Raw genomic sequence first — 14229 nt, 5'->3', positions numbered from 1 at the left:
GGTCAGTAACTCAGATTTTGATTTGAGGGCATAAATAGAAGTATTGAGTCCGGACGATGTCCCCTTTCTACCATATTGTCCCCCAAAATTAAACAAGTCAAACCACCTCATTCTTAGATAATGTCAAACATGTTTCTTATATAATCTCCCACTTCCTAGTAGAAATCGATAATCTCTGCTACATTTAGCTACGAATCTTTGAAACCGTTAAAACTTTGGTAAAATACATGTATTGTTCCCTCACTGTTCTGTTACTCAAAAGAAGCCATTCTGATAAACAACAAGGAAGTTGAGTGTACCTGCTCTAGAACCAAAATGCGCACATTCAGATCTTAGCCATTCCCTTGAAGATCTTGTGTGAGTCCCTTAATCTCTTTTGATTTCTCCTTTCTCATCTGTGAAATGAAATGATAATACTCCTCTCATACGATTAGTTGGAGGCTTAAATAAGTTAATACACACAAAGTACTTAGAAGAGAGCCTGGCACATAGTAAGCACTCTATAACTGTATCTTATCTATCAGTAAAAACCAGTAAAAGTGACCAGTAGACAGCTAATTCCGGCACTGAACAGAATGTGTCTTTTCCGTTTTGACATCAAGACTCTTCATGATCATGAAACCATAGAAGCTAAATAAGCATTTTCTCCTGAGATCATTGGTCCATTCTTTATGTTAGTGGTTCAAAGGGGGAAGGGAAGGGTGTCCAGTTTTTCCTTCTCTGTTTCTAAATATGATTTTGAGAAACAATCTCTAAGGGAGGTCTGAAAAATGTGCCTTTTATCAAAGCAACCCTAAACCACCCAACTCCCACTCCCATTCCTATCCTAGCCCCAAGGATTCTGGCATTGGGGCTCAGCAGTCCCTTCTAAACAATAGGAAAACCTCAAATTTTGGTCAAGAGTGTGACCCAAAGGAACAATGTTGAATATTTTAAGTTGGCATGCTGTGCCATAGAGCATCAGTATATAATTAAGGATTAAAAGGTGGCCTTGGAGTAAACTTAACCCTTGTGTTAATCCCCACGTGACAGGATCCATCCATTGGATTTGGGTCCCCATGTAAATGTACTCTAGAAAGTAAGGGAGTAGAATGTGAATGAACTTGAATTTCTATTCAAAATAAGTAAAATGCCAGCAGGAAGCCCTTGAGGATTCCAAGAGATAGGCAACCATTTTGTTTCTCCACCGGGTACTCCAGAGTCAAAAGGGAGAGCTGGTCCTTGGCACCTTGGGTTCACCATCCTGAGCTTGTTTGGATCCATGAGGGTGGGGACCCAAGACCTGGGGAGTGGTCACATTTATTGGTACTTCCTCTCGGGGGACTGAACATTGCAGGGGGGCCCCTGTTTCTTTCCACTTTCCTAACTGTGTTAAAACCCTTCTCTAGGGGCTCCTGGGTGGCTCAGTTGGTTAAGCATCTGCCTTCAGCTCAAGTCCTGATCCTAAGGGTCCTGGGATCCAACCCTGTGTTGGGCTCTCTGCTCAGCGGGGAACCTGCTTCTCTCTCTCCCTCTGCCCTTCCTCCTTGCTTCTGTGAGATCTCTCTCTTTCTCTCTATCAAATAAATAAACATAAAAAATAACAACCCTTCTCTGTACAAGGGCCTCATTCCCACACAAGAGTTTTGTTTCCCAGGTCTGAATAATGTGAAGTTGTGCAGAGTGGTCTAAATAGTGGTTGTGAGACAAAAGACTATTCAATTTTCCCTAGCTTGGGTATGGCACATGTTCTTCCCCATAGTGGTTTACTTCTAGAACTTTACCATCTCTCTTCTCCATTCTGGTGTTTTTTTTTTTTTTTTTTTAAGATTTTAAAAATTTATTTATTGAGAGACAGAGAGAGAGAGGCACAGACACAGGCAGAGGGAGAAGCAGGCTTCATGCAGGGAGCCCGACGTGGGACTTGATCCTGGGTCTCCAGGATCACACTCTGGGCCGAAGGCAGGCGCTAAACTACTGAGCCATCTGGGCTGCCCCCGTCCTGGTGTTTGGTGATTACATAGCATGTTAGAGCTGAGTCCTTGGTGATCATTATTAGTAGTTAGACAACCAGTTACATGTAGAGCATGAGCCAGTACTTAGCCAGGGAATGAAATGGAAAAAGTCTGCCAAACGCAGCTTAATCTTCCTTTAATAAAACTCTGGTCCCTGTCTTTAAACTTGAGCTGACATCTCCCTGTGTTAGGGCACTGTACTACAAGGTCTACTGCATCACAGATTTGACTTACAACGGAATGAAGAATACAGTGGACCACAAATAGTTAAGAAAACGAATGGAAAGGTCTTTTTGGAGGAAAAAAATTTGTTGAATATAACTATTGCGTTTTTTTGCTTATTTTCTAAAGGCCCATACTATTTTGGAATGTGTTTGTGCTTCATAGAATGGGTTCCCAGTCACCCCAACCCCCCACCCACCTGACTGGGTGACGGGCACTGAGGGGGGCACTTGACTGGATGAGCACTGGGTGGTGTGCTGTATGTTGGCAAATCGAACTCCAATAAAAAAAATGCCAAAAAAAGAACAGGTTCCCTATTCTAACATAGATTCCTACTTGGCTTTGCCACCTAATCACAAGTACATTCCAGAATAATCCCCAACACGAGATAGGTGCTCAGTAACTATTTGTTGACACTTGAGCTTTGTACATGTTTCCATACCAGGGCATGGTTTCCTCTTAAGCATAATATTCAACAAATGCTACAGTCTGTTCTTTGATTTCTCATTTACACACTAACTCTTCACCTTTCTGAGATACAGCCATTTAGTGGTATCATCAACATGGCCCTGAAATATAGTGTCAAGAGGAAATCAAGTGTGTGTAAGATGAGAATTTCACATCTTGTGTTGAAGAAGGCAGGGAAATGTTTGATAAGGTGCAGTACTAGAATCAGATATAGCAGGGTGACTGTCAGCAAGTCAGTTCATCTGTGTGGCCTTGGTTTTCTTATATCTTAAATGTGAGAGCTGGACGATGTGACCTCTAAGGCCCCTTGCAACTCTGACTTCTGTGATCCTCAGATTCTCCAGCCTCCTCCTTTGGCCAGGCCTGTTTTCTCATCTGTAAAGTGAGGGGGTGGAGCAGACAGGTATTGAAGTCCTAATTATCGATGACTTTAGAAGAACGAACTTTTAGCTGTCCAGAAAATCAAGCTCTCCAGACTTGGAGATACCTCCCCCGGGGTATTGGGTAGCCAAGATTTCACTGCACATTAAAACACAGTTAGAAGGACTAATTTGGGCCTAGTTAAAACTGTGGCAAAGTCCTAATTCTTGGGTAGGGAATGTTGTACTCTGTTACCACCTTGTTTGCTGGAGGTTCCCGCCCCCTTCAGGCCAGAGTTCTGGTAGGGATAAGCAGTGTTGTGTGTGCACATCAGATAGGAGCCCATTGGTGTTAAGTTTTCCTCCCGACAGTTCTAATCCCTCATTCCTGTTCCTGAGGGTCCTGTTGATAAGCAGTATCCAAAGTCACACTCCAGAGCAGGTGAAGCACCTTGCTAGATGGCCCCATATCCCAGCATCTGTTCCCTGCACCAGTATCTGCTTTCAAAAGTTTGTGTGCACAGAACTGGTTGGGAGCGATAGAGAGGAATGCACTAATCCTCTGATAGTGACTCCCAAAGCAGAGGGCAGGGCAGAGAGAATGGAGAAGTCAGGAACCTTGGGTTAGCCACCAGGGAGGGGTGCATGAGACAATGTCATTGTTAAGAGAAACAGAAAGATACGAGGTCTTGTTTCTCTACCGAGGACGGCCAGCCCACTCTGACTTTGGTACCACTTTTAGCTTTGCCCCTTCCCTTCCCCGTGAACTTTTCACAGCCCTCATGTTCTGCTGATTGGTACCTCATTCTGCTTCCTCTTCTTGTGCCTTTAAGTTCTGGCCACGCACACACTCCTACCTGTGCATCCAGCCACACTTCCTACAATTCCACCACCCCCAGGTACTCTGCACACTTCTCCAGTCCATTTTGTTCTCCCTGGCTGGGATGTTCTCCTTTCATTTGGCCAGTTAAATCCAACCCTTTCTTCCAAGTGTAACTGAAGTCACGTCTCTTCCATCAAGTGTTCTCAGAGCACTCTGTGCTTTACTGCTCCCAGGACTTAGAAGGCCTTCACTTCATCCCGAGGTTAAATGTATTCATATTCTTGCCTGTAGGATGCATTGATTTTTGCCTTCTCCTCAGCTACTGGCACAGAACAGAGTGTACACTAGATACCCTTCTTCACCTTGATTGGGAGATTAAGTGTCAAAGGGCAGTCTTGTAGTCCATGTGTTTGAAAAGAAGACATGCTTGTGTCCCAGTCTGGCAAGCCAGACACAGTGTTGGTAGAGTCCACAGCAGGCCATGTGTGGTGGGCAGGAGATCACCTCTACTCTGGTGTCTTCTGGCCAATCCTGGCACTATATTTGTAAGAGGATTTTGAAACAATTGAGCCATGTAAAATGAGAGGGGGAGCATGTTGGAGGAAGAATGAGAGTCCACAGGGTGGGAAATAATGCGCACCTGGGTTATTCACGGTAAAGCGGTGTTCATCCCTCGCCTCCCCCCACCACCACCCACTTTCTTCCTAGCATACCCCTTCCTTTTATCTAATCTTCCTCTAGAAGAAGCAGGCCAGGCCTGCTCAGTGTGATCCATCACAACTCATTCTTATGTTGAATTCATGGCCAAATGTTCAAGGTCAACTTGATGGACTTGGAATTGCTCTGGTACCTCTGTCCCACCATTGTCTTTGTCTTCTCCCCAAACTAGGTCAATCCTACAGCCCAGTGTACCCATGCACTGCTGAAGATGATCTACTGCTCCCATTGCCAGGGGCTCGTGAATGTGAAGCCCTGTTACAACTACTGCTCGAACATTATGAGAGGCTGTCTGGCTAACCAAGGGGATCTCGATTTTGAATGGAACAATTTCATAGGTGAGTGAGCGAGGAAGAAATTTATGTTGCCGGAGAGAGCTCAGCTTCTGGCCGTGGGGAATAGTGTAATTATCATCCCTGAGGGTTCTTCTGTTCCTTGTTGTTTGCCACGGTTCTTACTGTCTTCAGAGTTCCCACCATTCTATAAGTAAATATTCTCTTGAACTAATGGTGGCATTACCGAAGACCTCAGACACAGTGAATACTGAGTTTTCGTAATGAGAACATGACCTTTTGGCATTTCCCCCCGAAAGGTCAGTTTTAGTTGTATATCCTAGGCCTGTGTTCCTGTAAAGGTGGGAGTACAGCCATCACTGGCTGAGCTTTGAAATCGTTTGGTCTATCATGCTACAACTGAACCTTCTGCATTATTGGCCAGACAACCGCTGGATGTTTGAACCAGGTGAAACCTGACTGGGGGGAATTGAGGAGTTCTGTTTCTGTAGAGGATTTAATAGGAGCTGACATCCCGTGAGAATGGAGGTCCTTTGGCTCTAGTCATGTTAGAGGTAAGCATTCTCACCTGTCTCTGAAACCCAGAGTCCAGACTGCAGTGTAAGGGAGGTACCCATTTTCCGAGAGGATTAATCAACATCCTCGGGAAAGGACAAGTTAGGGATCATTTAAATGACTGGTCATCAACTTCCTTGATGCACTCTTAATGCATATGTTAAGTCCTGAAACCTCGGTACGGTACAGAAGCTCCTGATCCTCCGTGATAGTGGCACCGCACACAAAAAGGGCTCACAAAAACAAACTTGGCTTTCTTCCCTGGCCCCCAGTCACATGGGTGTAATTGCAGAACATAAGTGCCTTTAGAAGCACCTGTTTTTCACTTACTTGTTCACATCATGGAACATGGATGCAATTTGCTGGCACTTTTGGGGGCGGGGGATTGGAGTTGGAGAGAATGCTTTTTAGTCTGTATGAGAGCTAATTACCATATTAACTCTGTTTGAAAATGCATCAATAAATTGGCTCCAACAGATTCTTGAGAACACTGATACAAGAAAAAATAAAAGATGTGAATATTAAGCACTTCAGCACAATTGTAGCCTAAATAGCTCAGAGCTAGAAGACCTGAGAAAATTTACACACAGGAGAGCTGAGTCCCTGAAAGGGAAGGCCGAAGGGCGGGGGAGGCATGCGCACACTAACGGTGCATCATGCCCAGAAGGAAGCCATGGGAGAAATTGTAGCTTGAAAATATTTCCACTGGAAATCAAAGCTCGTGGCATTTCCAGATCTAAAGTTGATGTTTTTACTCTTTTTTAAATCCCACCCTCTCCCCCACACCCAGATGCCAAATTTGCAGTTTGCTTCTGCTAAATTCAGTTTTGTAAATGTCGGTTAGCCTTTTTACTTTATAGCATCTAATGTATTCATTCTCAGGGCAAAGGAGGAGCATTTGCCATACAGTACAAACAGGGTAGAGTGACAACCCCCTAGTTTTGCCAACTCTTCTAGAGATTGATCAGGAGTAAGGGGCAAAGGGATATGTTCCTTGCTCTATTCTCTTGTTCTGGCATAAACTAACTCATTGTATTAAGATAGAAATTCTCTCGCTCTTTTTTTTTTTTTTTGACCTATTTTTCCAAAGAGTTTGCAGGTTCATGTCAAATCAAAACTGCACTCTGGCTTGCTTAATTAATGTTTTCAACCAGGTATTCTAAAACAAGGAGGACTGAGTTGCTGCTGTTGTTCTTATTGAGAGTTTTCAAACTACATTTGCTCTCTTTCAAGAAACAAAATTAAACCCCAGTGCAAATTGATAGAATTTCGGAATCAATTTTCCTCAGTTATTTGAAATGATCTTTTTTGGAGGGAAGAGGTATATAATTCATGTCTAAACTTAATTTTTAATGGGTATTTTATTCTTTATGTCTCATAAGCTGATCTAACTGGTCAGGAGTAATAGACATTGTTAATCCCCAGTGCTTTTTTTATGAATTTTCACCAGGGTTTAATTTGCTCTGTGGTTATAGAATTCACGCCCAATTTACATGCCTCTGCTCTCTAGTTTTTCTTTTTCTTTTTTTTTTTTTTTTTGCAAAGAATTTTTCTTTCCCCTTTAAATGACTGCAGTTAATGAACGGCAAAGGGCTCCCCCCCCCTTCTTTAAATCAGATCTTGGGGGTAAGTCGGGAAACTGCCTTTTGTTCTCCCAGTGGGCCCCGAGGCTGAACATGGGGGTTTATGATTATTGGTGGCCCAGTTCGAAAGGAATCACTTTGCCTGGTGTGAAGGGGCTTTGTTAATGGATGGGGGCGACCTCGTCCACATAGCCTGAGCCTTGAAATCCTGCAGTTGGACCAGGCCCTTGAAGAGACTAAGGATACGTTTTCCACATCTGCCTTCTTGCTGCCATATCCTCTTTTCCCTCTATTGAATCATTGTCAGCCTTGATCAACAAGATGGATCCAGTTGAAGCACCCTGGCCTTGGTTTTATAAGAGGTTGACTCAAAAGGTCAACCCAATACTCCCCACCACCACCACCAAAAAAGCCTGTTTCTAGAGAACCATAAATTATGCTTGGATGCACCTTGTTTTCCATCAGATACTGTGGTTGCCTTAATGTTCATCTCACTCCTAGCCAACCTTATTAATGTCACATGTTGCTGCCAGCAGGACTTTCATATTGGGGTGTTGGGATTTGGGGGTTGCTGGCAGGAGTCAGGGGTCAGTGAGATATCCTGGAAATGAGACCTGTAGCTGAGATGCACCAGAAGAAAAATACCCCAAAGCCACCATCTTTGGCTCTCTTGCTCTCGGTCACTCACTCTCTCTCAGCTACTAATCAGGGCTGGCTGCTTCTAGGGCAGAGCCTCATTGATAGCCAAGCATGACTCCCCCCAGGGGTGGGAGGCAGCTTTGCGCATTCCTCAGCTGCGCACCGCACAACGCCATGGCACCGGCCCCAACAAAGGCCCGGCTTCCCTCCATTCCCAGAGTTTACAAAGACGCCAAACAGCCAGAAGAATCGGGTTTATGTTTCCTTTCAGTCTTTCACAAACACATTAGTGATCTGGCCTCTCCTCGCCACTAGGGGAATGAGTAGTTTCAAAATGCGCTGTTTTTTTTCTTGTCTAAACCTCTGCATTTTGGATGCTGATTATCTGTCTATTCATAATATTTTTATTTGGAGCAAGCGACTTCTGCGAAGAATGTGCTTTCTGTACTTGGCAGCCCTGATGCTTTGACAATGATGAACACGTTTAAGTCGTGCTCCACTTGTTTACAAAAGTCTCCTTTTGCTAGCACATCAAAAGCATTTTTCCCCCTCTAGCACAATGGTATATTCATGCTGGCAGCCTTTACTTGGAGGTTGGAAGCGTCACTTTATTGGTGCTTACCACAATGCAATCTGAAACTTGATTTGTTATTACTTTTTTAAAAAAGTGCATTTCACGGAAATCTATTTGTGGTTTGTGACATTGCTATTGCAGTTTAGAGAAATGACCTCCAGTGCTTTAAAATGCTGTGTTGCATCTGTTCTAGGTGGAAGGTGAAAGGTTGATGACCAAATTTGGTTTCATTAATATGTTGATGCTAAAACTCCTTTGCACCAGAAAGCTGAGGTAGAAGATCCTGGGGGTCTGCAGTGTTCTCTGAGAAGGGCCCATAGTCTTCTGGAAACTAGCCCTCCTTGCTGGGAGCTGCCCTTGGCCTCTTGCTGGGAGCTGCCCTTGGCCTACCTGAATCCTGCAGATAAGGTGGCCCTGACGACCCTCTCCCTGCAAACCTTAAGTCCTAGAGTAGAAAGGAGAGCAGACAAGTTGCAAGTTTGGTGCTTGTCAGGAGTGAAGCAGCCCTTTTCCCATTTCCAGTTTGCTTTCATTTTGACCAGGAAATAATCAGGCAAAGCCACCAAGCCTAATAATTGCAGCCAACACATACGGCAGAAAAACAAGTGCTACATATTTTAAGAGATTCGATGTGTACTAAAACATTCTAGACTCCTCCAGAATGCCAAGGTGACTCACAGAATAATCCGCAAAGACTCACACTGTGAATGCAGGCTTTTTTGTGTACTGTGTCTTGTGTTGTCTTTTCACCCGAATGAAAAGAGGCACATGTTTGGCTTTAACTCGAGGCCCTTGTGTTTGAAATGGGAAGTTTATCTTAATACAAATTTGCATTTTTTCAAATTTTCATTATTTGAAAAGTCATTAGAATTCCTGGGAACACTGTCATTTGTACTTTCCAACTGTGCGCTCAAGGAGCTGAAAGGGTTTCATTTAAAAAATGAAAGAAAGGAAATGATACGCCAGAATTTTAACGGATTTATGTTTTTGAGTCTTGTAAATGGAACCTAAATGAAAAGATCCTAGGAAGTCACTGTGGAAGTGGCATGTTATTCTGCCTCCAGCCTTAGGTTTGTCAGCAGGAGCCAGCTTGGCGCCTTACAGTGACAGCCACCGACACACGAAAGAATGAACAATCATTATAATAGAACAGTCCCAATTGGGTGTCCTTGCTGTGGAATAAAGCATTCACCTGGCCACTTCACACTTTAGAGAACTAGCAACACATGCTGACTAAATGCAGCTTGGTGTAGTAGAAGCGGACAGAAAAACCTGAATTGACTACAACACATACCCTCTTCCCTCCCCTTCTCCCCCCATCCATAGGAAACAAAGACAGTAAAATAATCAGACTGATTACTCAAGGCCAAACTAACGATTTACTTTTTATGCCATATTGTTCTTCCCCAAACACCCTGTTAGACGCAATGCTGATGGTGGCGGAGAGGCTCGAGGGTCCCTTCAACATCGAATCGGTCATGGATCCCATCGATGTGAAGATTTCTGATGCTATAATGAACATGCAGGAGAATAGTGTGCAAGTGTCTCAGAAGGTAACAGAGGCAGGATAACTGAAAAGGAGAAACAGAGTCCCCGCCCCTACCCCTCCCAAACTTGGGATGCAACTTCCCTAATGTGACCATGAATGCTTCAATGCAGGTTTTCCAGGGATGTGGACCCCCCAAGCCCCTCCCAGCCGGCCGGATTTCACGTTCCATCTCTGAGGGGGCTTTCAGTGCTCGCTTCAGACCATATCACCCTGAGGAACGCCCAACTACAGCAGCTGGCACTAGTTTGGACCGACTGGTGAGCACTTTGGCAGCAATGGCCATGTTTAATGACCAAGAACCAAAAACATTTGCTCCAAATGCATTTTTAGTTGGAAGGCTTTCAAGTGCAGGTCTTTCAGGTGAAGCTTTTCAAGCAAATTGCATGTGGGTGTCAATAAATCTGCCTCTCATTTTCTAGCTCATAAAGTTGGTACGTAGTTAGGAAATGTGAGGCATCTACTCTGAGACCATCATTGTGCCTGTCATAGGGAAGCACAGGGCAGTGAGACCCATCCTTGTTTTCCAGAAGCCCCAACAAAGTGGGAGAAGCAGCCATCCTTTTGCCTTAACTAGCAAAAGGGGATGTGTAATAAGCGTTAGGACAGTTGGAAAACATAAGCAAACTGCTTTCCACACATGCTGCACACACAGGAGTAGGAGGGAGCACAGTGACAGACATGGTTTCATAGAAGGGACAGTATAGATGCTCGAACCAGAGTATGAAAGCCTCACAGAAAGAGACGGTGTTTTATCATGGTATCCATGGGACCTGGAGGCCAGCAGGCTTCCAATGGTAGTTGTAAATAAAGAGGTAGAGTAGACGGTGGATCTGGGCAACTCCTTGCATCCCACCATTCATTCATTTGAGTAATTCTGTTTTTTGCTGTATAAATTCGATCTGCATTTTTCTTTCGTGATTCAAGTTGAAAATGAATTGCATAGCACTCTGGAGCGACTTTAGAAATGGTCAAAAGACACATCTGTAGGCAGTTGGGTGTTTTTACACAGGTCTTCTCCTCTTTTTTACTTTTCTTTCTTCTTTTCCCCCTCCTCTAATTAGGTTACTGATGTCAAGGAGAAGCTGAAACAGGCCAAGAAGTTCTGGTCCTCTCTGCCCAGCAATGTTTGCAGTGATGAGAGGATGGCCGCCGGGAATGGCAATGAAGATGATTGTTGGAATGGGAAAGGCAAGAGCAGGTTAGCCTTGGGCAAGTGGATTGGTGGTCTCCCTTCTCCCACATGCCTGGTACTGCGGGGCTCTTCAGACGGGGGTCACTTGGTGTCACCTGAGGGAAGCATCAGTAATGTGGATAGCCTCTAGACAATCTAAGGAACAGGCTTTGCCCCGCAAGCCTTGGGAAGGCACCCAGCTAGTTGCAGCGAGTACTGGGCCAGAAGTCTGTGGCGGTGGCTCTAGCCCAGTACAGGGGCTGCAGCCCAAGGTCAGGCTGTTCCAGAAGTTTGGTCTTTACAGGATTGAATCCTTGTGGTTCTTGGCCCAATGGCCTGGCTCCCCAAAGTTCCAGTTCCCAAAAGGCCTCATTCTCTTCGGGGATGTCTTGTGTTGCTCCTCTAACACACTTAGTAACTCTGCTAAGTACCCACTGCACTTGACTCTGACCCACCAACCTCCGTAAAAGGGGTAGCTTTCCAAAAGGTCACCATCAAAGCAGAGAAACAAGAAATGAAAGAACTTTCTCATGAATTCTACCCAATGGAAATACTAGAATCTAGGCAGAATTCTCTGATGATCTGCGGCGACTATTTGTCTTAACCGCTCCTATTCACAGGGTCATTTCTCATTTCAGATACCTGTTCGCAGTGACGGGAAATGGCTTAGCCAACCAGGGCAATAATCCAGAGGTCCAGGTTGACACCAGCAAACCAGACATACTGATCCTTCGTCAGATCATGGCTCTTCGGGTTATGACCAGTAAAATGAAGAATGCGTACAACGGGAACGATGTGGACTTCTTTGATATCAGTAAGCATTTGTGTTTGGAACTTATACATTGTTCTTTGTACCAGCTTGTGATGAGGACTAAGTGGATTGAAATCTCTATTCCTTTTTTTAAATAGGTGACGAGAGCAGTGGAGAGGGAAGTGGAAGTGGTTGTGAGTATCAGCAGTGCCCTTCAGAGTTTGAGTACAACGTGACTGACCACTCTGGGAAGAATGCCAATGATAAAGCCAGCAGCCCTGGTGCCCTTGTGGGGGCACAGCCCTACCTCCTTGCTGTCTTCTGCATCTTGCTCCTGGTCATGCAGCGAGAGTGGAGATAATTCTGAATCTTAGAGGAAAAAGTTTTCATCAAAAAGATAAAAAGGCACCAGTTATCACTTTTATACCATCTTAGTGACTTTGCTTTTTAAATGAATGGACAACGATGTACAGTTTTTACTATGTGGCCACTGGTTTAAAAAATGCTGACTTTGTGTTTTCTTTCAGTTTTGTGGGGGAAAAGGGACTCGTATGTAAAGTTGATTCCTGCTCCCCCAGAATCATGTTAAATGTGGCTAACAGTGTAGGTACAGAACTGTAGTTAGTTGTGCATTTGTGATTTTATCACTCTTATTTGTTTGTGTTTTTTTTTTCCTTTTTGTTTGTGGGTTTTTTTTCCCTTCAGTTATGATCTCACCGTGTTTCTTACAAGAAAACCAGGGTCCTTTCTTGGCATGTAACATGTACGTATTTCTGAAATATTAAATAGCTGTACAGAAGCAGGTTTTATTTATCATGTTATCTTATTAAAAGAAAAAGCCCAACAAGCAGTAAAATTTCCATTCATCCCTGTTGTTTTAGTTGCCTTATCTGGAGAGAAGTGGATGTGATTTTGTTTTTTATTATTATTATTAAGTTAGGACAGAATGTGAAGGCACGGGGGGCTTCTGAGCCACTTGGTGGGTTGTATTCAGGCATCAATACGAGAAGAAAGCTGTACTTCATTGATAGCCAGGGACTGGAAGAGACTGCAGACTATACCTGTCTTGGCTGAATTGAATTACATAAACTAAGATCGCAGATAGATAGGTCTATTTCTCGAACCCGCTTATACTAAAAAGTGGAACCCATTTAGAAGATTCTTTTTCATACACTCTCCCTAGAAATATAGAAGGCATTCAGGACGTCTGAGTTATCACACGTTCACACTTAGTTTGGGGGTGGGTTTTTGTCTTTTTGTGTTTTATCCAGGCAAGTTAGCAAGCCGCTGTGTGCTGGTCTTCATGTCCACACTGACCTGCTTTGAATTCCTATCCTGATGGCAGAAATGACCAAGTGACTAAGATGCTCATTTGGTCCCCTTTGTCACAGTGTACCAGATTTCAACCCCAACCACATAGAATAGGGAACTGTCTGGGCACCAGCCCAAACCGGGGCACAGCCCGGGCTCACGGAAGAGCTGTCAACACTCCTCCGAGCAAAGATTTTGCCTGTGCATCTACATTTGGTTTGGGATCCCAATTTTTGTAAAAAGAGATTTCTAAAGTGCCCTACTTGAGTTGTCTGCCTGGGCCCCTGCCTCAGAAAGGCAAAGGGCTGGCTGTGCATTTCATGGTCGTGTGCCACTCTTTCAGCCAAGAAGTCCACTTGGTGGGACCTGAGTGTCCAGATATTTTTCACGTGTTGTTTTTGTTTGGAGGGGGACAGGAAGGAGTAGAGAGCCCAGAAGATAATAGCTTAGTGGTGATCCTATAGCCACCAGGGAATGGGGGGATCTTGCAAATGCTGGTTCTGTTGTCCCTGGGTCCCTAGGACTCCATTCCTCCTATCCTTACCAAATGTCAACCCATAAAACTATGAGACAGTAACAAATCCCTTGAAAAAGGAGTTCCCAAAAAGTCTTAAAAATGAAAAAATCCTGCAAGTCTCTTCCTGCCTTAGACCCCCATTAAGATCCTGACCTATTCCACAAAAGCTAAAACCCACAGAGAGGTGGTTTGTGTTCCTGTTCAGATCTTCAGTTGTAAGACTAATTCTCTATTTTTATATTGAAGCATAATTACTCAATAGCTCAGGGTCTACATTTCACTCGACTTTTTACACCAAATTCTGCGCGAATGGTCAACATGGAATATTGGGGGCTGTTGTAAACAGAGGCTTAATTTTATTAGCAGTAGCCAGTTATTTATTCAAGCATGATGTTAATAAAATAGGCATATTCTGGCTGGTGTGTATAAGTGGTTTTTTTTTGTTGTTGTTGTTTTAAAACCAATCACAGAAGACCTAAAATTGGAAAGGTGCTCCATTTATATATGAGGAAAAATGGATTGTAAATAGCTAAGCTGCCTTGTGAGAACCTGGAAAATGTGCTGATACTTAGTAACTACCTCAGTTGTGAGGAATTTCCTTTTTAGCTTAGACTGCCATTACTTTGACTTGGTAGAAATGAATCTGGTCTCCAAAATGTGGCTCAAAGAGTTATCCCCGTAGACCTTGTAAGATTGTTTTTAA

General features: G+C 43.9%; 1 protein-coding gene across 2 annotated transcripts in view; it reads left to right on the top strand.

The window, feature by feature from the left end:
• The window catches only part of GPC4 (glypican 4), a 109620-nt gene extending 95679 nt beyond the window's left edge, over positions 1–13941 (top strand). For both annotated transcript variants that reach the window (XM_041741629.1, XM_041741630.1), the window contains exons 4-9: positions 4756–4921; positions 9650–9780; positions 9887–10033; positions 10838–10974; positions 11586–11761; positions 11857–13941. In XM_041741629.1, the coding sequence (XP_041597563.1) occupies positions 4756–4921; positions 9650–9780; positions 9887–10033; positions 10838–10974; positions 11586–11761; positions 11857–12059 (960 nt within the window). In that variant the 3' untranslated portion in view covers positions 12060–13941. The remainder of the gene's footprint in view (positions 1–4755; positions 4922–9649; positions 9781–9886; positions 10034–10837; positions 10975–11585; positions 11762–11856) is intronic.
• The last annotated feature ends 288 nt before the right edge of the window (positions 13942–14229 follow it).

The sequence above is a fragment of the Vulpes lagopus genome, chromosome X (assembly GCF_018345385.1).
Source record: "Vulpes lagopus strain Blue_001 chromosome X, ASM1834538v1, whole genome shotgun sequence".
Classification (NCBI taxonomy): Eukaryota; Metazoa; Chordata; class Mammalia; order Carnivora; family Canidae; genus Vulpes; species Vulpes lagopus.
The sequence above is the reverse complement of the archived record's forward strand: the minus strand, read 5'-3'. Positions and strand labels throughout refer to the sequence as shown.